Raw genomic sequence first — 25,032 nt, forward strand, 5'->3', positions numbered from 1 at the left:
AGAAAAGTCATTCTTCCACTCCTGTCTCCCAGCCACCCAGTTTCTCTCCCTGCTGGCAACACTGTTTATCTCTCTCTTAAATATATATTTCTCTTCTTTGGATAAATGGTTGCACACTATGTACACTACTCTACATCTTGTATTTTTTGTTTAACTCTATATCTTATAGTTCTTTTTGTATCAGTAAAGTGGGTTTTTTGCTTAATTGCTGTATAGTATTCTATTTTACCATATTTATTTAGTGTTTCCTGATATGATTAAGGTTGTTTCTAAGCTTATTACAAACAATGCCAAACAAAAATGTTTTATGCATGCCATTCTACATATATGTGAAAACAGCTTTAAGAAATTCCTAGAGGTAGATTACCAAGTTACCTCACTAGGGCTTTAAAAGTTTCTATACATACCAAGCAACATATAAGAGTGCCTATTTACCCACATGCTTGCCAAGACTGGGGAAAAAAAAAACCCCAAAACAAAACACCTTTACTAATCTGAAGGGTGGAAAAATGTATGAGTATTAGTATAAGTGATATTATGCATCTTTTCACACATTTAAGAGCCACTTATATTTCCTTTCCTGGGAACTATGTTTCTTGGGGACATAAACTTTTCTAATTTTCCTTTTGGGTTGTTAGTCTTTTTCTAAATGTATTGGCAGACACTTTATATAAAGGAAATAAGCTCTTTGTGATGAGTTGTATCTATTTCTTCTCAAGTTTGCCATGTCTTCCAATTTTCCTTTATGGTAGTTTTTGTTATGCAGAACTTTTTATTTTCATGTGTTAATTTTTATTTTTAACTGTGAAAAACACATAGTCCATTTCAATTTTTAACAATTATTTTAATTTTCAGATTCTCAACCTCTGCATAGTTTTAGCACTCCCTGAGAAATTAAACATGCCCATATCCCTTCCATAAAAATGGGAGGAAAGTATCAGTAAATTCTAATAACTGACACAAAACATTTACTAGTTTCTCACAAAAATGCATACACGGTAGTATCAGAAAGACTAATTGAGAAATTATCTTATGGGCTTCCCTGGTGGCACAGTGCTTGAGAGTCCGCCTGCCGATGCAGGGGACACGGGTTTGTGCCCCGGTCTGGGAGGATCCCACATGTCGCGGAGCAGCTGGGCCCGTGAGCCATGGCCGCTGAGCCTGCGCGTCCGGAGCCTGTGCTCCGCAACGGGAGAGGCTACAACAGTGAGAGGCCCGCATACCGCAAAAAAAAAATATATCTTAAAACCAACTTTAGTCAGGAAGACTTCTTCACAGACAAATGAGTGGTTATATATGTAAATCCTAAATACATTATACTATTTTCCCCCCTTTTTGGTCATGGACTATTCCAGGAAGATTTAATTATATAACTTTTAATTTGAAGAGTCACTAAAATGTAAAGCAAAATTGGTCTTAAAAAATATTGGTTTGATGAAAAGATATATTTTAGACAAATTTGGTTAGCTTCTAACTACATTTCAGCACAATCATTACTGAGGGGACAATCACTTTTGAGAAAAGGCAAACCAAAATTTAAATCAGCATCAGAATTCTACCCATAATTACCCAATCAATATTGAAGTAGACGCCATCAAGTATGCAAAGATTACAGAATTTCAGTTACAAAATTTGGAGGAAAAAAATCTTAATTATGTATAAAAACACTGACAAATTTAAGCTAGAATTATTAGCTCTAGGACAGTTCATTGCATTATTACCTTAAAAGGATGGCTAACTAGATATCAGCAGCAATGCTGTTAAAACAGTTGTTTGCTCAAAGTTGTTCCTATTAATGAAACAAAAGATTAGTAGTCTCTAAGTTAAATTTCACAAAATGAAATTGCAGCCTTCTGATTTAGCTTTCGGGGGCAAGACAGAGCAAAACCCAAATATCATACTTTCTATTTTTGTCCATAAACACAAATAAAAGTCAGTATCAATACAAAGGTTAACATAAGGAAATAAACACATGATTAGTCAGGTTCTACAACACAGGATACTGCGACATAACTCTCCTACAGTAAATCCCCCCCCCCCGCTTTTTTGGAATAGCAGATTAGATAGTATGGTATGAAAAGCTGTTAAAACCCAAATGTTTTCTGTGCCATCCAGCAAAGAAAGCACGAGGAAGAATACTTTGCCAAACTACACCTGCTACTCCAGCCTGGACCCAGTTGTCTGATCATCCACTCAGTTTCAAGGCCTCCAAATTGTCAATCTACCCCACTCAGCCTCATCCCAAGCTTAGCTACTTTTGCATCAAGAGTCTAGTTTCCTTTCTGTCAGCTAAGTCCTAATTTTCCAGAAAACTGATTTTTCTGCTTTCACGTTGATCCTAACCCATTTTAAGTAAAAAAAAAAAATGCTATAATACTTAAAGTAATTGAAGTGGACATGGAAATTAGATTACTTTAGTGTTATGAAAGATGTACTTCAAGTGCTCTGCAAATATATGGGAAAGTTGCAAGAAAACTGAGATTCTAAACCCTGCCTGGATTCCTTAGCTACTTGGTAGATTATAATGTTGCTTTGATTACTAGTCAGTAGAAAAAGGTGCGTGAAGGCCACAAAACATGCATATGGGGGGAAATGCATGGAAATGAAGATTTCTTGGGAGTTGGCCAAGGCATTTTTATATCCATAAGGACTGTCAACTTAAATTTAGTGCACCAGTGATTAAAAAAGGAAAGGAGTGGGACTCTTGCTTACAACCGAGTTTGGCAGAAACACATTTGTATATTCCTCGCCTGTAATCACATCGTCCTTTAATTAAGGACAGTGAGTATGCCCACGGAGCAGAATTAATGAAAAATTTAAAAAGAATCTATGATAGAGAGCTTCACTAGATTATACAACACTCCCCTTACCCAAGCACTACTTTGTGTATCTCTGAAACATCTGAAAAATACTTTTCTGTGACTTACTAGGCTGTAGGGAATGAGGAGTTTTAGATACATTACAATTATCTCTAGTAGAATTTGTTATCTTTCTTCCATTAACTGAACGTTTCAACTGGATCTTAAAAGAAGGTTGCCAATTTTCATTTTTTGAGCCTCTCCTAGGTTTTGGATGCTCTAGATTAGTTTGTCTTTTGAAGTTTCTATCTTTGGAATTCTTCCTTTGTTCATTTAGTAATTTGTCTGGAGGTGAGGATGTAGCACGTAACTGATATTCATCTGGGGATCCTTTTTGCCGGTTTGGCCTCATCTGTTCTTGATCCACCTCTTTCTGAAGCTGTAATGCTAATAACCTGTCCTGTTCTTCTTGCTTACGTCTCTCAAAAAGTAGACATTCCAAATCTATCAGTTTTTGGGTAAAGTTGATTTCTGTTTCTTCTTGGTCTGAGGAAGCTTTGGGGAACATTTTTCTTCTTTTTGCAGAAAAGCATGGATCCCTGACTGCTCCAGACAAAGATTCCTGGTTTTTTCTTTTGGAGATATCTTTACCTATCAGTAGGTGAGACTCTTCATTTTCTGTCTCAGCTGTGTTATTTCTAATTATCTGTGTCATATCTGATACAGTGCACCGACTCTCTGTTTTGCCACAAGGCTTAACTGCAGCTTCTCCAGAGCAGGGAACTCTGGCTTCAGGTCCCTCATGATTTATGACACACAACTCTTCTTCATGACTGCTTGGTCTTGTTCTGACTTTTCCTTCAGGCCACCATTCTTCACCACTGGCACGTAACTGAGGCACAGGTGGCTCCAGTGAAGATTGTGCACCTTGCTCATGAACTTCAAGGCATATCTGAGGAGAAAGTGTTGGCATATCTTCCTCAATTTCTGTGTCTTGCCATGTAGGGCTCTTCACATCACTGCTGTCAGTTTCCTGTAGAAAACAGAAAAACACTGAGTGAACCAGGGGAAAACATCAAGTCATAATACATAAGTCTAATTACACTGATACCAAAGCTGAGTTGTCACTATAAGGTAATTATTATTACTACTAATAAGATATATTAATTCTTAATAGTATTTTTATTCTGTGTGCCAATTTAGATTAAGGTATTTCTTCATTTTCACTCCCATGAAGACCTACAGTTTAAAATCCACAAACTAGTTCTATATATGGCCAGGAGCTGGCACGATGACTTGACTTCTCATCTTACAAACTTCCTCTAGCCCAGGGATTTTTAATCCCTTTTTGTGTCACAAACCCTCCTCCTTTTGGCATTTTTGTGAAGCTTACAGACCTCTTTGAGAATAATATTTTTAAACATAACAATAAATACACAGGGGGACTTCCCTGGTGGCTCACTGGTTAAGAATCCACCTACCAATGCAGGGGACATGGGCTCGAGCCCTGATCTGGGAAGATCCCACATGCCGCGAAACAACTAAGCCCGTGCGCCACAACTACTAAAGCCCGCGTGCCTAGAGTCCGTGCTCTGCAACAAGAGAAGCCACTGCAATGAGAAACTCACATACCGCAACAGAGAGGAGCCCTCACTGGTTGCAACTAGAGAAAGTCCGCGCGCAGCAACAAAGACCCAACACAGCCAAAAATAAATACATACATACGGAACAATTTATATTGCAACACAATTATTAAAATCTTACAATTTATGATGTAATAATGCATATCTATTAATAAATTAAATAATAAGATCTAGTGGCAAGTCTAATAATTTGTAACACTGAAGGAGGGATGAGTATAAACGATATTTCAAGAGATCTGCAACAAATGTAATGTGATTAAAAACCTGTGTTATCTATTGGTGACAAAGTCACAGGTACTGTTAACAGTATTATGGTTTACTGCCTACATTCATAACTAAAGGAAACGCTAAAATGAGAGGTCAGGTGGAAGTAAAGATAAACTTTTCCTTATATCTAGGTTCATATGTACTCTGTGGATTCTACCCACAGACCTTAGGTTAAGAACCCTTGCTTTAGCCAGTATAGTTCTTCTCACTTACAGGTCTTGGGTAAGTTAAGACCTAGGATCAGTTTTGACCATGAGAAAGCCTTAAGAAGAAAGGTTTCGGTACTTCCCTGGTGGCGCAGTGGTTAAGACTCCACGCTCCCAAAGCAGGAGGCCCGGGTTCGATTCCTGGTCAGGGAACTAGATCCCACATGCATGCTGCAACTAAGGCGCCAGCGAGCCGCAACTAAGGCATGCTGCAACTAAGACCTAGCGCAACCAACCAACCAACCAACCAACCAAATAAATAAAATAAATAAAAAAGAAGAAAGGCTTCAATGAGAACTTGCTTCAAAACAAAAATTCCTCCTTGTTTGCGATCTTAAATCTGTTCTTTTACCTACTTTGCTTTGCATTTATCATTTCTCATAAGATTTTTTATGAACCAATGTAGTTTGGATTGGACAAATTCTAGGTTGCTTACCTAGTTTTGCTGTGAATATTAACACCAGGATAGGAAAAAAAATCCCAGCCTACAATGCCTCTCCCATCAATCCTTAGTTCCAGCATAAGCAGGCCATCTGGACTTGAATTCTCCCTCTAAAACCTCTACTTAAGAGACACTGAGCAATTCTCTTGCCTCTGCATGCCTCAGTTTTCTCAACTATAATTGGGCACAAGAAGGGTACCTTATAGAGTTGGTGGCTGTGATGAAGATTAAAGAAAATAAATACATTATTTGGCACATAAACGTCCATTAAATGTTAGGTGCTATAAAACCACCTAGCTAAACTGAAAAAAGTTTAGGAACCTGTGAGTAAAGGGCTAATAAAACTTCCATGTAGGAAACTGAGCTTGGTGTCAGCTGGCTTTTCCTAGTTCTATTTTCCTGGAAGCCTGATACAGGTGAAATGTCACCTGTGTTACTAGGCCACATAGTTTATGGTAAAAATGACCCTTACTGGTGAACTGCATCTGTACTAGGAGAACTAGGAGTGATCTATAAATACCTTGCAGGAAGCCAAAGCTCAGGGCTTCTGTAAGTGACTTACAACTCTTTGGCTGTGTTCCTTCCTAAGACCCCTGGAAGCCACACCCATGAGTTGTTACAGTGAATAATTTACTCTTATGGGGCATGGGACTTCTAAGTCTGGGTGGTTACTACACTCCTCTGCATAGTCTCACTTCCAGGCCATCACTTAGGAGCTCTGCAGTGAGGCCTCTTGCTGAACAGATACGCCTGATGTCTGATGCTACCTACTAGCACGCTTTGTTTACCATTGTGTAATCCTTTAAGTGAAGCTGGTACCAGGGGTAGCCTATTTAGTTTTGTGAGTCTGATGATCTCGGTCAGGGATGTACAAACTACAGCCCATGGACCAAATTCAGCCTGGTGCTTGTTTTTGTACAGTTTTACTGGAACAAAGACAAGCTCATTTGTTTATATATTGTTATGGATGCTTTCAAATGACAACAGCATCATTGAACAGTTGTGACTGAGACCATTTGGGCCACAAAGCCTAAAATATTTACTATCTGGCTCTTTAGAGAAAAGGTCTGCTGACTCCTAGCCTAAGTGAGCCTAAGGTGACTAAGAAAGGTTGTTCCACTTATTATAGTGACTTAAAAAAAGTTAGGGAACTGCAAGTATTAACATTCTATAGCATTAATAAACTTGCCAAGCCAAGAATATCTTTAGCATCCACATACCTTAGACATGGAGTCTTTCCTGTCTTCTTGCACAACTTCAGACTGTGATGCTGACCAAGGTTGAGATTTAGGTGACAAATACCTTAAAAAAAAAAAAAAGTTTGCCAAAATTTGAATGCTTTGAAACACAAGTGGCATGTATCCAATATAATAAAGCCAGATTAGCTATTTATGCTGAAGGCTGTCTGGCTTGCTGCTTGGCTGATTTATCAGAAAGAGTGTAATTCATCTCCCTGTCTCAGGTATTTTGGTCTATTTCTGGAGCAAAACTTAGAAGTCTGACTATTGATATATTTTAGTGAAAAGCAGCAGAAAAGGAAGTAAAAGTCAAATCTAAATTATTCCTTAATTCTCAAAAGAATTTAAACAGGTAGGTACTAGCATCAAAACAACGTAAGACTGTATACAGTCTTCCCAAAAGTAATGGAACTGACATTTCAAGTCAGGAGAAGGAATATGTTAGTTTCTTTTTAATGCCAGAAATTCTACATTTTTTATCTCTATTTGAAAAATGGTCTATGATTAGATTCTTTACCATTTTGGTATAGAGATTTTATTATATACATATTTTATATCAACTATCTACTTAGAGATATAAAAGATTTATCAATGTATCAGCATAAGAGCACATCTCTAAATATCTAAGCATCTTTAATAGGCTGTTTGCCACTGAAAATATTAAGTCTGTAATATAATGGAAAACATAAAAGAAATGGGAATAAAAGGACAGGGTATAAGAGGTTAGGTATATTTTTTAAATACTTTTTTTTGGATTTTGTTTGGATTTTGTTAAAAAAAAATCCAAACACATACAACAACTCTGCTCAAAAATGGCACAAATGTTGGCTGTCTTCAAGTGGTGGTAACTTTGGGTGATTTTCAAAGAGCAGCTAGCTTTTATAATTGAAGAAAACAATGGAAAAATGTCTGATTGCAAATATGTAAAATCATAAGTTCCACTGTCCAAAGCACCAACGTGTAGCATGTAACATTAAAATAAAATCTAGACAAAGATCTCATATAAAGAATAAATATCCCTTATAGACAAAACAGTATCCAAACCACATATTTAGTTGCATCAACCTAAATATTTACTCTGAAAACTTATGAGAATAAGAACTACCTCTCAGTTGATAAAACAGGAGTCCAGGTTTAGTCTCATTTTAATTTTGTTTCCCAAAGCTGAAGAATTCCTTCTGCCAATGTTAGACATTAGTAACCAAGTATATTAAAACCAACATAGAATTATTACAGCTTAATAGTTGTTCAGAAATCCATAAGCAGAAAACAAAACAAAGTGTGATCAGATACCCATCTAACATAATTGGTGAAGATTTGTGAACTCTCTGGGATATTGTTTATTTATAATAACCAAGTAATACATGAATACATGTAGGAAATATGTGTCATCATCCCTTTCCATTCTTATTTGCTTCCTCATATGTAACCAATTTTTTAAAAAATTATTTCTATATACTACACACTATCTTTTTTTAAAGCAATCATATTCTTTTGTGATTTCCTTTTTTCACTTATGTCATAGATCTTTATAAAAAACTATATACATAGGCCTACCTCATAAAAACAAATAGTTTACAAGAAAATAGTTACAAAATATATGTAAGGGGTGGTGGTGGTGGTGATGTGATGAATTGGGCGATTGGGATTGACATGTATACACTAATGTGTATAAAATTGATGACTAATACATCATAGTTACAGGGAGGGAGATACTGACTGGGAAAGGATACGAGTGAACCTTTTGGAAACAGTCTGTATCTTAATCTGGAGTGTGGTTTATACATATGTAAAAATTCTCCAGAAGTTACATTTAAGATTAATATATATATATATACTTTAAAAAGTTTTAAAATCTTATATTATCGTAAAAACCCATATACTTATCACTCAGTTTAAGGGGAAAAAAATCACTGATTTTAAAATTCTTTATGGGGCCTTCTCTTTGTGCCCCAGCTGACAGGCTACAACTATCCTGAGATGCTCTTATCTCTTGCTTTTATTTATTTATTTATTTTCCCCTTGGTCTATTTTATTTTTATTGGGGTATAGTTGTTTTATAATGTGTTAGTCTTATGTCTTGCTTTTAAAAATAGTCTTAACACACACTAGTAACCCTAAACACTTTATTGCTTAGTACTGCATGATTTCTGAACTTTACATATATGGAATCATACTACATGTATCTTTCCACAACTTGACTTCTTCACACAACGCCTTCCTGAATCAGGCATGTTTTCCTTAGCCAGAATTCATTTTCATTGCTGGAAAGTAACAGTATTCTGGTCCACTGTTGGACATGTGGGTGCTTCTGGCTCTTTACTGTTACTAATGGTACTGCTGGGAACATTCCTGCACATGTCTTCTGGGGTTTTAGTGTCTACACTCCAGTCATAGAGCATCAACCTTTTACACTCCCACCTATAGTGTAAGTGCTCCTTATCCTCTAGGATACTTAATATTGCCAGAAAGTTTAATTTTTCCAATAGGGTGAGTATGAAATGTTACCTCATCATTATTTTGTTGCTGTTTTAATTGAGATGCAATTGACATATGACATTATATTAGTATCAGGTATACAACATAATAATTCAATATTTGTATATGTGAAATGACCTTACTGTAATTTTTAAAAAATTCTATTGAAGTATAGTTGATTTACAATGTGTTAATTTCTGCTGTACAGCAAAGTGATTCAGTTATACATACATACACACACATATATATATTCTTTTTTATATTCTTTTCCATTATGGTTTATCACAGGATATTGAATGTAGTTCCCTGTGTTCCAAGTAGGACCTTGTTGTTTACCCATCCTATATATAAAAGTTTGCACCTGCTAATCCCAAACTCCCAATCCTTCCCTTCCCCACCCCACCCCCTTGACAACCGCAAGTCTGTTCTCTATGTCTGCCTCACTGTAATTTAAATTAAAATTTCCTTGATTACTAATAAAGTTCAATCTTTTCACGTATGTTTTGGCCTTCAGCTTTCGTGTTCTGTGATGTCAAAATTTTTTGCCTCTTTTTCTGTAGTTCTGTCTTTTTCTCACAAATAGGTGGGTATTCTTTAATAATAAACTTTTTCCAGTAAATAAGTTGAAATATCTTCTTTTAGAGGGCAGCTTATCTTTTCATTCCCTAAAGGTATTTTGATAAAGACATTTTAAATCTTATTATAGTCTATTTGGTTTGCTCCTTAAAGCATCCCTCTCTACAGATATCCTCCTTTGTTATCTTCCTAAAGATTTTTTTTATGTATATATGTATATATTTACATACCTGCTTGCTTACTTATTTACGCATGCTGCGCTGCATGGCTTGCTGGATCTTAGTTCCCGGACCAGGGATTGAACTCGGCAGTGAAAGTGCTGAGTCCTAACCACGGGACCGCCAGGGAATTCCCTTGTCTTTTTAATAGGTCTTTAACTCGCCTTAATTTTTATAGATAGTATGAATAGAGGTCCAAGCTAATTTTCCCCACATATTATCCACTGTCCCACAGGCATTTATTGACAAGTACATCCTTTCCCCACTGACCAGCAACGATGACTACTGTGTTGGTTATCCAAAGTACCCCAAAACTTAGTGGCTTAAACCAACAAACATTATCTCATAGTTTCTGAGGGTCAGGAGTTCAAGAGCAGCTTAGCAGGGTAGTTCTGGCTCAGGATTTTCATGAGGGTCCAGTCAAGATGTTGGTCAGTCATCTGGTCAGTAGCCTGACTGAGGCTAGAGGATCACCCTCCAACCAGGCTCACGCACAAAGGCTATTCTGGAGGTCTCACCTCCTTACTGGTTGTTGGCAGAAGGCCCCAGTTCCTTACCATGTGGGACTTTCCATAGGGCTGCTCACAACATGACAGCTAACTTTCCCAGAGCAAATAATCCAAAAGAGAAAAGTCACTTTAGGACTTAGTCTCTGAAGTGTACAATGTCCCCCTCTCTGAAGTGTACAATGTCCCTTCTGGTAATTCTATGTGTATACTTAAGTCCAGCCCACATTCAAGGGGAGGGGAATTAGGCTCAGTCTTTTGAAGGGAGAAATATCAAAGATTTGTGAACATATTTTAAAAACACCAAAGCTAGGGCTTCCCTGGTGGCGCAGTGGTTGAGAGTCCGCCTGCCGATGCAGGGGACACGGGTTCATGCCCCGGTCCAGGAAGATCCCACATGCCGCAGAGTGGCTGGGTCCGTGAGCTATGGCTGCTGGGCCTGCGCGTCCGAAGCCTGTGCTCCGCGGCGGGAGAGGCCACAACAGTGAGAGGCCCGCGTACCGTAAAAACATAAATAAATAAATAAAATAACCATTTTAAAGCGTACATTTAGTACATTTACAAAGTTGTGCAACCATCACTTCTATCTACTTTGTTGTTTATTTTTAAGAATTCTTTATATATTCCAGAGACTAGACCTTATCTGTTTTTAACTTTGTGTACCTTTAACCCACCAGTTTCTCCAATTTCTGCTTTTAAATTCATCAGTTTATGCTTATATTTCTAGTAAAGTTTTATCTTTATATATTTCAAAATATATATTTAGATTCATGACAGTTATATCCTTTACGCAGAATAGTATTATATCAATATGAAATATCCCTGCTTTTCTTTTAATGGTTTTTCTCGACTTCTACTTTGCATTATATCAGGCATTAACAATATTGATGTTACATGTCTATTTCTTCTTTTAATAGCAACCACCTCATTTAATGCTGCCCTCTTCCCATCTATCTCCATCTCCCTGTCCCAAATTTCCACCATCTAAAATCCTAAATTTCTATGAATTTTGAAAGGAAGCAAATTACCTGCACATATTTACCCAGTTGAATCAAAAGCCCTTACATGTTTTTGAAGTCTAGATTGTAGCTGATAAACTTTTTCAACTATGAATTACTATGGAAAAGCTTATATCCTCATAGAGTCATCAACTCTTCCTGCTGCTAAGAGGGGCACTCTGGGGCAACTAAATTCACTCCACTGTTGACTACCTGACTCATGTTTTTTGTACAGTGGGGAAGAAATGTAATATATAAACTGGGAAAAAGAGGGTGGGGTAATGATCTAGATGCCAAACTGTAAACTCCTTCAATGAGGATGACCTTATATGGAACTAGATTCTCACTTGAATCTAAATCAAGAGAAAAAGGAAATGGGAACAACATGGAAATCCTGAGCAATGAAGATAAAAAAGGTTTCACATCCCTCTTCATGCTAGCCAGGAATCTAAGCTATGTGAGCATCTCTCTTATTTTCACTTTACATCAACCTCAGACTATCTGGAGGGTTTTCATGCAGAGCTGATGGGCCAAATTTTGATATAGCAGTAAACTATATTCACTTACTTCTGAATATCTCCAGTGTTCGTTTGTTTGTTCTTACTTTTCTTCTGTGACTTGGTTGTGAGTGGATCAGATTTTTCGGAATTCAAGGGCGAAGCCAAGATACTTCCCTCACAGAAATTGTTCTTCAACAGCAGAAAAAGCATAAAACAATTTTAAAATAAAATAAGCTATTAATCAATTCAGAATCCACAATAGAATTTTCCAGGAATTATTAAATTCTATATATCCTTTGAATAATACTGACCATGAAAAAATTAATATAAACAAGATAAAGTTTATCTAAGTTGGTCTAAATTGCATTTTTACTCTACATTATAAACACAAAGAGCATGATGGTACTAATCTCATTAGCTGATAATTTCTGCTAACTTTTCTAATGAATAATTTCATATTTATAACTACCGTAATCTGTAGGGAAAAATTCAGAGCTGTGGCTATACCTGGTATAAAATTTATTTTACGTTAAATAATTTAATTTGGGGATTTAAGGGCATACCAATAAATATCATCAATATTTACTTGCTGTCTTACGGCAGTCTCATAAGTTTCTTACTACACTATTGGAAAAATTAATATACTTGGTGGTGGTAGACATCTGGCCTAGGACGACCAAACTTTTACAAGTAAATGAAAAACTATTTTAAAATATCAGTAGATCTGCTCTTATAAGCCCATGTGAAAACACGAAGAATTAAAACAATAACTCTTGAAAGACAAAGTTGACCCCAGATTTTCCTCTCTGATATATTTTCTCTCCTATCCCACTTGTTATTCTATTGATCTATGTCTTTTTTTTTTTTTTTTGGCCACGCTGTGCAGCTTACAGGATCTTAGTCCCCAACCAGGGAATGAACCCAGGGCCATGGCAGTGAAAGCGCCAAGTCCTAACCACTGGACTGCCAGGGAAGTTCCATAGTCTATGTCTTTTATTTAATTTCTCAATTGTGTACTGCTCCAAAGCTATTCCACTTAAATTTTAAAAGGAAAAACATTTTTAAAAAGGGCATATAGGGCTTCCCTGGTGGCGCAGTGGTTAAGAGTCCGCCTGCCAATGCAGGGGACACGGGTTCGTGCCCCGGTCCGGGAAGATCCCACATGCCGCGGAGCGGCTGGGCCCGTGAGCTATGGCTGCTGAGCCTGCGCATCCGGAGCCTGTGCTCCGCGGCGGAGAGGCCACAACAGTGAAAGGCCCGCGTACCGCAAAAAAAAAAAAAAAAAAAAAGGGCATATAATCTAAAACTTGGGTATATTATTATGAATGGCAGGCCTCTCAAAAATGGGGAAAAAAAAACACAACCCAATTCTGGATATACTTCATTTTGGTAAGTATATTTTAAGATATTTGTTGTTTGAAAGCAGAGGAATTGTTTTTAGAGGCTCTCAAACCTGAATGTACATCAGACTTCCCTAGATGCCTCTGGGAGTGGTATTCCCTAAATCCCATCCCCAGAGATTAAGTATTTTAAAAGAACTACAAGTGATTCTGCCAGGTTCTTTCAAATCACTGGGTCCCACTGTATCCTTTGGTCTTACAGTATGTGTTTTATCATCCTTTCTTTAATTCATTGTCCCCTGGGCAGTAATTTAACTACAGCAAGATAACAAAATCCAGGTTTAATATGTTATTTAAGAATTTAGGGACTTCCCTGGTGGTCCAGGGAAGCACCGTTAAGACTGCGCTTGCACTGCAGGGGACACTGGTTTGATTCCTGGTTGGGGAACTAAGATCCTGCAAGCCGCACAGCGTGGCCAGGGAAAAAAAAGAAGTTAAAAAAAAATTTAATGTGCTTCACTTTCAAAAAGTGATCTGCATCCATACAATGGAATATTTTGCCACTCTTACAAAAGAATTATACACTATATGTAGTAATATAATAGGAAAAATCTCTAAGAAATAGCGAGTGAAAAAGGTCAGGAGAAAAACAGTGTGATTCACACATCCTTTTTAGGTAAAAAAAAAAAAAAGTTATAAGAAACTGTTAATAGTGCTAACTAACCTTTGGGGAAAAAGACTGATGTAATGGAATAGGAATAGGAGTGGAGAAGTGTGTGTGTGGGGGCGGGGAATGGAGCTTTCATTTTCCACTGAATAGCTTTCCTGCATAACTGAATTTACTAACAACTTACAAAAATGTTTTTTTTAAAGCATACTTGGATTAGAGCAAATATATAACAGTATGCCAAAAAAGTTTTGCTTTAAGTAGAGCAAATATGTCAGAAATAGTTTCTAGTTATGGTGAATGCTTCCTTTTTTAGATTGTTCAAACTCACATGGTCAAAGCAATAGGAATGTAAATACTTCAAAGTTCTTTCTTAAAACTTACAATATTAAGGCTTAGCTTTCTTGCCAGCTCTTCATCACTTTTCAGTTGTTCTTCCATCTCTCTTTGCCTTTTTTCTACCTGTCTCTTTTCCTCTTCTTCCTCCTCTGCCAGTAATCTCTGTATGTATTCTTCACTGGCTTTGTTTTCTTCTTCCTCATTGGCTCGTCGCTCTGCCTCCACCTTAAAAATGATTAATAAAGAACAATCCTTCTCTGAACTTTTTAGCATACTTGCAATATTTCTTTCTTTTTTTAAAGATTTAATTTTATTTATTTTTGGCTGTGTTGGGTCTTCGTTGCTGTGTGCGGGCTTTCTCTAGTTGTGGCGAGGGGGGGGCTACTCTTTGTCATGGTGTGCAGGCTTCTCCTGTTGCGGAGCACGGGTTCTAGGCATGTGGGCTCAGTAGTTGTGGCTCGTGGGCTCTAGAGCGCAGGCTCAGTAGTTATGGCGCACGGGCTTTGTTGCTCCACAGGATGTGGGATCTTCCCAGACTAGGGATCGAACCTGTGTCCCCTGCATTGGCAGGTGGATTCTTTCCCTCTCAAACACCCGGGAAGTCCCAATATTTCTTAATAAGAATAGAAAAATTAAAAAAAAAAAAGAACAAATTGGCAGGAATTAAAATTTCTCAAATGAAGTACAAATCTGGAGACGCAAATTCCTGTAGAATAGTTCAGGAAGTCTCCTTCAGGAAGCCTTCCCCAGTCCAATGAAACCTTGATCAAAGTCTCATCCTTCCACATTTCGGTCCTTATCACATTTTCCATTACACTGTCACACATTTTTGGAAGTCTTTCTAGGTGATACTTTTCCTCAGTTAACAGAAGGCCATGTTCTGACTAATTTTGGCATAGGTTTCTGAACTAAACCCTAGCAAGGTAGAATGGAAATGATAAAAACTGACTTAAACCAAACAGTGTCCTTCCCTGAAGTTGGGATGAATCCCCAAACATGGTGGGCAGGGGTGAATAGTTGCTGAAGAAACAACCACAATGGTCATTATATGATTTACAGATGAGGAAAGACACAGAAAAGCTTTCCTAGATCAGAAAGTGATCTAACTTTCTTTTCTTAGCTCAGTAATTGGCAGCGGGGAGACTCAAAACTCAAACTCAGCATCTAGGACCTAAGGCCATGCTTGTGGGCATCTGAACTATACTTCCTGAAAGAAATAATGTAACAACTACTTTAGACATCTAAAGAATTTGACTCAAGAATAAGTCCTTGACCCAATTCAAGTGAAGGTGACATGAGTAAAGGTTTGTTAAGGAACTTTTAAGTCTTCTTGCTCTTAAAGGAAAGCCACTGGAAGAGACAGCTGGTTCTTCCTCTGCATACTGTTGTATATGCACCTGAGGTTCAGAAATGTGCGGCTACCTTGTTATTAGCCTGAGGAGAAAGCCAGCTGACAGAAGTTAGCAAAGAAATGGAACTAGAGCTCTGGATGAAACCGACCCTGAAGCCCCTATTAACCTCTGGAATTCCAGTAAATTACAATTTTCTGTCACCGGTACTCAAAAGCATCCTGAAAAAACCTGTTCTCACTATATTGTTGTAACGATTAAATTACTCCTTACTTAAGGAACTTCCCTGGTGGTGCAATGGTTAGGAATCCGCCTGCCAATGCAGGGGACATGGGTTCGATCCCTGGTCTGGGAAGATGCCACATGCCACAGAGCAACTAAGCCCGTGTGCCACAACTACAGAGCCTGCGCTCTAGAGCCCGCATGCCCTAGAGCCCGAGCACTGCAACTACTGAAGCCTGCGCGCCTAGAGCCCATGCTCCACCACAAGAGAAGCCTGAAAACCACGAGGAAGAGTAGCTTCTGCTCGCCACAACTAGAGAAAGCACGTGCGTAGCAAAGAAGACCCGACGCAGCCAAAAAATAAATAAATAAAACCCTTACTTAAGAACATCGTCTAGACAATATGCTGACAATTAACTATCATAATTATTTACTAGTTCTTCTAGAGCTCTCATGGTCTAATACAGTAGCCACTAGCTACATGTGGCTACTGAGTAGTTGAAATGTGACTAGTCCAAATTGAGATGTATTATAAGTACAAAATACACAATTGCACACTAAATAAGAAAAAAAGTCAATACTTTCTATACTGATTACATAATAAAATATTTTAGATATACGGGATTAAATAAAATATACATAAAAATTAATTTCATCTTTTTTAAAAATACTTTTTAAAAATATTTATTTATTTTGGGCTGCATTGGGTCTTCATTGCTGCACGCGGGCCTTCTCTAGTTGTGGCGAGCGGGGGCTACTCTTCGTTGCGGTGCGTGGGCTTCTCGTTGTGGTGGCTTCTCTTATGGTGGAACATGAGCTCTAGGGTGCACGGGTTTCAGTAGTTGCGGCACATGGGCCCAGTAGTTGTGGCCCGCGGGCTCTAGAGCACAGGCTCAGCAGTTGTGGCACACAGGCTTAGTTGCTCTGCGGCATGTGGGATCTTCCCAGACCAGGACTTGAACCCATGTCCCCTGCATCAGCAGGCAGATTCTTAACCACTGCACCACCAGGGAAGCCCCTCATCTGTTTTTTGTTTTTTTTTTTAAATCTTTAAAAAACGTGGCTAATAGAAAATTTTAAATGATATATGAACCCACACCATATTTCTATTGAACAACACTGCTCTACATTAATCAGGGTAGGGGGAGTACTAGGGCTTTCCTAGTACTAGTGAAGTTCAAAGGCCGTAAGCACCACTCCCTCTTTTCATATTTAGGTTCTTCACAATTAGCCCTTTATGCTTTCCTCACCTAAATGCATTGTTTGTGCCCCCCAAACTTCATATATTGAAGCCCTAACTCCCAATGTGATGATATTTGGAGGTGGGGCCTTCGGTAGGTAAGGGTCATGAGGGCGGAGTCCTCACGAAAGGGATTAGTACCCTTAGAAGAAGACACACAAGACAGATGATCTATCTCTCCCTTCCTCTCTCTGCCATGTGAGAATACAGTGAGAAGGCAGCTGTCTACAAGCCAGGAAGCAGGCCCTTGCCCAATACCAGATCTCCCAGTGCCTTAATCTTGCACTTCCCAGATCCAGAACTGTAAGAACAAATGTTTGTTGTTTAAGTCACCCAGTCTATGGTGTTTTTGATATAGCAGCCTAAATGGACTTAAGACACCCATAATCTACCACCTTTTCCCCATCCTTTATGCTCAAAGCTTCCCGGAAATTAAAAAAATTTCCTTCATACTTAAATGCTTACAGATCACTATCACATAAGAAGAGCATGTATAAATATATTAAAGCAAGTTTTAAACTATTTTGAACACATGTAAAAAATGGAGCCTTTATAAAGCACATTAAAATTATTAACATTTCAATATATACTATTTATTTACATAAGCACATAATGTAAACACAGCAGAAAATTTTTCCAGAAAACAGCAACTATTTAGTACTTACCTTGCTTATCTCCTCTTCATATTCTCTTCTTAATTCCCCAGGTTTACTTAATAGGCGAACTGGCTGATAGTCATCAACTGTTTCAGATCAAGAAAGAAAATTATATTATAGGCAACACCGAATTCTATGGCTAGCTTTGATCTTCCACTAAACCTGTATTAATATAAAAATGCAAAATTAAAATAAACATACAATTATTAACAGATATAGCAATATTTTTTAATGGAATTCCATTTTAAAAGAAAGGCCAGGACTTCCCTGGTAGTGCAGTGGTTAAGAATCTGCCTGCCAATGCAGGGTACATGGGTTCGATCCCTGGTCCGGGAAGATGCCACATGCCATGGAGCAACTGAGCCCATGCGCCACAACTGCTGAAGCCCATGCGCCTAGAGTCCATGCTCCGCAACAAGAGAAGCCACCACAATGAGAAGCCTGCGCACCACAGCAAAGAGTAGCCCCCACTTGCCACAACTAGAGGAAGCCCGTGCACAGCAACGAAGACCCAATGCAGCCAAAAAATAAATAAATAAAATTAAAAGAAAAGAAAAGAAAGGAATCTACGTTCCCTGGAATTAACCAAATACAAAAAAAAAAAAAGGTCAGGGACTTCCCTGGTGGTGCAGTGACCAAGAATCTGCGCTCCCAACGCAAGCGGCCCAGGTTTGATCCCTGGTCAGGGAAATAGTCCACATGCTGCAACTAAGAGTTTGCATGCCACAACTAAAGATCCCGCATGCCACAACTAACACCTGCCTCAGCCAAAAAAAATAAAACTAAAATAAATAAAATAAATAAATAAGTATTAAAAAACAAAAAAAGAGGGTTTCCCTGGTGGCGCAGTGGTTGAGAGTCTGCCTGCCGATGCAGGGGACACAGGTTCATGCCCTGGTCCAGGAAGATCCCACATGCCGCGGAGCGGCTGGGCCCGTGAGCCATGGCCGCTGAGCCTGCGCATCCGGAGCCTGTGCTCCGCAATGGGAGAGGCCACAACAGTGAGAGGCCCGCGTACCGCAAAAAAATAAAAAATACATAAAGACCAAGGTTTGTGGCAAAGGATCCTTTAAAAAAAAAAAAAAAAGAGAGAGGCCAGAGGTTTTCAGGTTCAAAATGGCACATGAACACATATACTTAGCTCTTTCTCTAGAATCCTTTAACATAATAAAGGAAGTTTTTAAAAGTAATCCTACAATAATAGCAAACATATATTTCTCAAAAAAGGTATATACAAATGGCCCACAAGCACACGAAAAGATGCTCAACATCACTAGTCATCAGGCAAATCAAAACCACAAAGAAATACACTTTGTACCCATTAGAGTGGCTACTATAAAACAAACAAAATAACAAGCATTGGCAAGGAGATGAAACTGCAATCCTTGTGCACTGTCAGTGGAAGTGTAAAATGGTATAGCTGCTATGGAAAACAGTATGGCGGTTGCTCAAAAAACTAAACATAGAAATACCGTGTGATCCAGCATTTCCACTTTTAGATACATATCCAAAAGATCTGAAAGTAGGGTATCAAACAGATACTTATACACCATGTCATAGCCAGCATTATTCACAACAGCCAAATGGTGGAAGTAACCCAAGTGTCCATCAACATGAATGGATAAATAATATGGTAAATACATACAATAGAATATTATTCAGTTGTATAAAAGAATGAAATTCTGACACATGCTACAATATGGATGAACCCTGAAGACACCATGCTAAGTGAAAGAGGTCAGACACAAAAGCATAAATACCTACTTTGTCCTCTACTTATATGAGGTACCCAGAGTAGTCAAGTTTGACAGAAAGTGGAATGATGGTTGCCAGCGGTTAGTTAGAGGAAGGGGGAATTGAGGAGATATTGTTTAACGGGTCAGTTTCAATTGTGTAAGATGAAAAAGTTCTGCGGATGGATGGTGATGGCTGCACACCAATATGATGTTCTTAATGCCACTGAACTGTACACTTAAAAATGGTTAAAATGGGGATTTCCCTGATGGTAAAGTGGTTAAGAATCCGCCTGCCAATGCAGGGGACACGGGTTCGAGCCCTGGTCCAGGAAGATCCCACGTGCTGTGGAGCAACTAAGCCCGTGCGCCACAACTACTGAGCCAGCGCTCTAGAGCCCGTGATCCACAACTACTGAAGCCTGCACGCTCTAGGGCCTGTGTGCCACAACTACTGAATCCACATACTGCAACCACTGAAGCCCACACGCATAGAGCCCATGCTCCGCAACATGAGAAGTCACTGCAATGAGAAGTCTGTGCACTGCAACAAAGAGTAGCCCCCGCTCACCACAACTAGAGAAAGCCTGCGCACAGCAACGAAGACCGAACGCAGCCCAAAAAAAAAAAAAATGGTAAATTTTATGTTATGTATATTTTTACCACAATAAACAAAACTTGATAAAAAATAAATCACTTTGGGAGTTCCCCGGTGGTCTCGTTATTAGGATTTGGTGCTTTCACTGCCGTGGCCTGGGTTCAATCCCTGGTAGGGGAACTGAGATCCCAAAAGCCGCGCAAAAAAAAAGGAAAAAAGTAAATCACTTTACACATTAGACACAATACAAAATAGCTAAGATAATTTAGAAAAAGAACAATGAAGAGAGATTTATTGTATTAGATATGAAACACAATTAAGTAGAATTAAATGAAGAAGGCGTGGTACAAACACAGCCATCAAGAAACAGTTAAAAAAAAAAGAAAATCCCCCAAACAGCTCTGGAAAACAAGCAGACTGTTGTTTGATTAGGTAAACAGTATACAATGAGGATGTATTATTCACCAAGCAGTGTGGTTCCCCAGGAACTTTCAATTCCTGGGGGGAAGAAAAGTTAAGATGGCTGTTTTACACAATACTCAGATTGCAGGTGAATTTTAAAAAATTTAATGGAAACTAAAAATGACTGAAGAAAATATAAATGATAAATTCAAAATGTTAAGATAGGGTAGATTTCCTGAATAACAGAAGAAATACCCAAACAATACTTTTATATGATGACAAACATCACAAAGTTAAAAACAACAAACTGGGAGAAATTATTTGCAAATACAGAAATCAATAGACAATTAACATGCAGACTATAACAAGAACTTCTACAGATTAAGAAAAACACACTTCAGTAATGGGCAAATGAAAGGAACATGCAATTTACAGAAGATGCTTAACTACTCACTCTATAGTAAGCAGAGCATTGTAATTAAAAAAAAAATTGGGGACTTCCCTGGCAGTCCAGTGCTTAAGACGCTGCTCTTCCACTGCAGGGGGTGTGGGTTTGATCTCTGGTCGGGGAACTAAGACCCCACAAGCCACACGGTGGGGCAAAAAAAAAAAAATTTTTTTTAATAGAACTACTGAGATTTTTAATGTTTACTTATTTGTACACAGGTAAATCTAAACTAAGATCAATAACTTTTTCAACCAAAAACACAACAAATTTAAATTGCCTTAATATGCTTCCAATAATCTAAATGCAGCAATTATTTGCTGTTTCTTAAACAATTTCTAAGAGTATGACAAATTAAAAAAAATCCGTTTTATAGACTAGAAGCGACTATGACAGTCAGTAAGTGCCATCTGTTTAAAGTACCTCACAACACTCATTTGTGTTAGTTAGCTCTAAAATTTCTCTCGTAAACTACTGAAATTAAATGTTCCCACTGTACTTAATATTGCTTTCTTACGGTGAGTGTTCTTCTTAAGAAGTCAAGATTCACTAAAGGAAATTTATTCCCATATTTTTTATTTTACTCTGAAAGAAAAATCCAAGTTAATTAAAGAACTAAATGTCCAATACTGGACCAAAAATAAAAACAAATAATAAAACCTAACTTGAACAATTAGGCTGTTTATAAAATTATTCTTCCATCCCTCAATTTGACTCCACTTGCATCATCAAGGAAACAGTTTCTACTCCCAATTAAATTAAATTTGCTCTGTAATACCAATCTCCCTCTGAAACCTGTAGGAATTATTGACTTTTTCTAGCTTCTGGTGGTTTGCCAGCAATCTCTGGTGTTCCTTGGCTTACAGATGCATCACTCCAACCCTCTGTCTTCACACAGTATTCTCACTGTGTGAATTCACATCATCTTCCTTCTGTGTGTGTGTGTGTCTGTGTCCAAATTTCCCCTTTTTATGAAGAGACCAGTCATAATAGATTGCAGCCCATCCTAATGACCTTAACTTGATTACCTCTGTAAAGACCTTATTTCCAAATAAGGTCACATTCAGAAGTATTAGTGGTTAGAACTTAAATATATCTTTCTGTTACGTTACATGTAACAATGTGTAATATATCCTCACTGAAAAACTAAAAAACATTACTGAGAGGAATAAAGATCTAAATAAGTAGAGAAATATACTATTTTCATGGGTATGAGGGCTCTATATTGTTAAGATGTCAATTCTCCCCAAATTGATCTATAGATTCAGTGCAACCCCAATCAAACTCCCACTAGGCTTTCAGTAGAAACTGACAGGTTGATTTTTAAATTTACATGGAAATAGAAAGGACCTAGAATACTCAAAGCAAACATGAAAAAGAATAATAAAGTTGGAGAACTATTACTGTTACTGACCTAGGCTCTTGGACTCTTTAATCAACAGAAAGTGGTAAGAGGCCAGATGAGAAATTCAGGCAAGCCTTTACTGGGACTTGTGCTACAGCACAAGGGAGCAAGAACAAGTAACAGGTGCCCCCGTTCGCTCCCCAAGGGGCGCAAGCTGGGTCCTTAGATGGGGTGAGGGTAGGAGTGGACTGGTGGGTTGGGCCAGAGGGGTGGCTTAGGTGGTCTGCCCACCCCCTTGGTGGTGCTGTGTGCAGGGAGCATGCTATTGCTATTGCTCCTGGCACCTCAAAAGTGGCAGTTGGGTTTTGGCCTTTTTGTGTCTCATTGTCCATAATTTGCCCCAAATGCCCATGAATGTAGTTATTATTTTTAGTCCCTTATAGTTTTTGTTGTATTCTGTTGGTTGAGGAGATGTTTGTCCAGGCACAAGCACTCCAGTAAAGGGTCTCACGGCCCAGGTCATCTCATTACCATAAAGCTACAGTAATGAAGACACTGTGATTTAAACATTAGAATCAACAAATCAATCAGTGGTGGGACTTCCCTGGTGGTCCTGTGGTTAAGACTCCGTGCTCCCAATGCAGGGGGCCCAGGTTCAATCCCCAGTCAGGGAACTAGATCCCACACGCCACAACGAAGATCCAACATGCCCCAACTAAGACCCAGTGCAGCTAAATAAATAAACATTAAAAAAAAAAAAGTCAGTGGAATATAGACCCACACTTACAAGAAAAGCTTTTACAAGTGATAAAGGAATAACTAATATTCATAAGGAAAAAAATAACTTCTATCTCATCCACTATCCAAAAATTAATTTGAAATGGACCATAAGCCTAAACATAAAAGCTAAAACTGTAAAGTTTTTAGGGGAAGAAAAGGGGAATATTTTCATATTCCTAGGGTTTTCTTAGATAGGACACAGAAAGTAATAGCCATAAAAGGAAAAGTTTATGAATTAGACTTCATGAAAATTAAAAATTACAGCTCATCAAAAGACACCATTAAGGACTTCCCTGGTGGTGCAGTGGTTAAGAATCCCCCTGCCAATGCAGGGGACACGGGTTCGAGCCCTGGTCCGGGAAGATCCCACATGCCACGGAGCAATGAAGCCCGTGTGCCACAACTACTGAAGCCCACACTCTAGACCCTGTGAACCACAACTACTGAGCCCATTCGCCTAGAGCCTCCACCACAAGAGAAGCCACCGCAATGAGAAGCCTGTGCACCACAACAAAGAGTAGCCCCCGCTCGCTGCAATGAGAGAAAGCCCACGTGCAGCAACGAAGACCCAACACAGCCATATATAAATAAAAAATAAATTTATTAAAAAAAGGAAAAAAAATGAATATGCAAACCACAGACCACAGAAAATATTCACAAAACACATCGGGCAAAGTACTGATACATATCACTACTTAACTCCTACACTCAATAATACAAAGATAAAACTCAACGGGCAAAAGATTCAAGCAGGCACTTCACAATGGAAGACATACAAGTGGCTGGCCAATAAAAAATGAAAAAAGATTCAATATCATTAGTTACCTGGGACATGCAAATTAAAACTACAATGAGATACTACTACAAATCCCAGAAGGATTAAAATTAAAAAGATAGGTAACAGCAAATGTTGGTGAGGATATTGTAAGTGAACCAAACGTGTCCCCTCGAAATTCACGTAGAAATCTTAATTCAATGTGATGGTATTTGGAGATGGGGCCTTTGGGAGGTCTAATTAGCTCACGAGGGTAGAGATCCCATGAATGGGATCAGCACCCTAATAAGAGGCCAGAGAGCTGGCTAGCTCTCCACTATATGAGAACATAATCAGGAAGAGGGCCAAGCCAGGAACCAAATTGGCCAGCACCTTGATCTTAGACTTCCCAGCTCCAGAACTGTGAAAAACAAATCTATTGTTTAAGTGACCCACTCCATATACTTTGTTACAGCAGCCCAAACTAACTAATGCAGATGAGCAGAAGCCAGGATTTGTATGTTGTTGCTGGGATTAGAAAATAATACAACCACTTTGGAAAATGACCTGGCAGTTTATTTTATAACCAAACATATACCTACTCTATGACAGAGCACTTCCACTCCTAAGTATTTGTTCAAGAAAAATGAAAACATATGACCACAAAAATAAACTTGTACAAGAATCTTCACAGCAACTTTATTCAAAATAGCCAAAAGCTGGAAACAGCTGAGGGACCATGAACTGGAGAACCAACAAGGGAAGTGGATGGAGGAAGGGAGCCCACAATCAGCTCCACTCAGCTCTGCAGCACTGAGCTGGAAGTGATAAGAAATGCTGGCATTCTGCTCCTCCTGGAGGGATGCTTGACTGGGAGCTAGGGAGACAGGGAGCCCTGTCTTCCTGTCTTGGCCACACCCACTTGGAGTGGAGCTTCCCTCTTGCTGAGTTAGGGAGGGAGGAAAGCAAATTGTGGCTGCAGAGAACAAGGGAATTCCCTGGTGGTCCAGTGGTTAGGACTCCACGCTCTCACTGCCGAAGGCCTGGGTTCAATCCCTGGTGGAGGAACTAAACTCCCACAAGCTGTGCAGCATAGCCAAAAAAATAAGAAAGATTAAAAAAAAAAAAAGTATAGTAGAACAATACTTAAAAAGAAATAAACTACTAATAATCACAAAGGGATAAATCTGGAACATTATACTATGTAAAAGAAACGTGTACAAAAGAATACACACTGTATGATTACTGTTACGGATTGAATTGTGTGCCCCCAAAAGATATGCTTAAGTGCT

General features: G+C 38.5%; 1 protein-coding gene across 10 annotated transcripts in view; it reads right to left on the bottom strand.

Annotated features, from left to right (window-relative positions):
- RNF168 (ring finger protein 168) overlaps positions 1–25,032 on the bottom strand; it is a 53,688-nt gene that overhangs the window by 10,904 nt on the left and 17,752 nt on the right. For 5 of the 10 annotated variants that reach the window (XR_016392909.1, XR_016392910.1, XR_016392911.1 and 2 more), the window contains exons 3-7: positions 17,693–17,769; positions 14,262–14,441; positions 11,938–12,059; positions 6,577–6,658; positions 1,722–3,831 (exon numbers count right to left, since the gene is read on the bottom strand). Coding sequence is in view for 3 of the 10 variants with exons in the window: in XM_022568510.3 (XP_022424218.1) it covers positions 2,878–3,831; positions 6,577–6,658; positions 11,938–12,059; positions 14,262–14,441; positions 17,693–17,769 (1,415 nt within the window). In the remaining 7 variants the exon portion in view is untranslated. Of the gene's footprint in view, positions 1–1,426; positions 3,832–6,576; positions 6,659–11,937; positions 12,060–14,261; positions 14,442–17,692; positions 17,770–25,032 lie in introns of those variants that run through there. The other 5 variants (XR_016392912.1, XM_089910015.1, XM_022568523.3 and 2 more) reach the window with 4 other exon arrangements.

Source organism: Delphinapterus leucas, chromosome 4, assembly GCF_059928025.1.
Source record: "Delphinapterus leucas isolate spDelLeu-1000000601 "Yukka" chromosome 4, BTC_Dleu_Yukka2, whole genome shotgun sequence".
Classification (NCBI taxonomy): domain Eukaryota; kingdom Metazoa; phylum Chordata; class Mammalia; order Artiodactyla; family Monodontidae; genus Delphinapterus; species Delphinapterus leucas.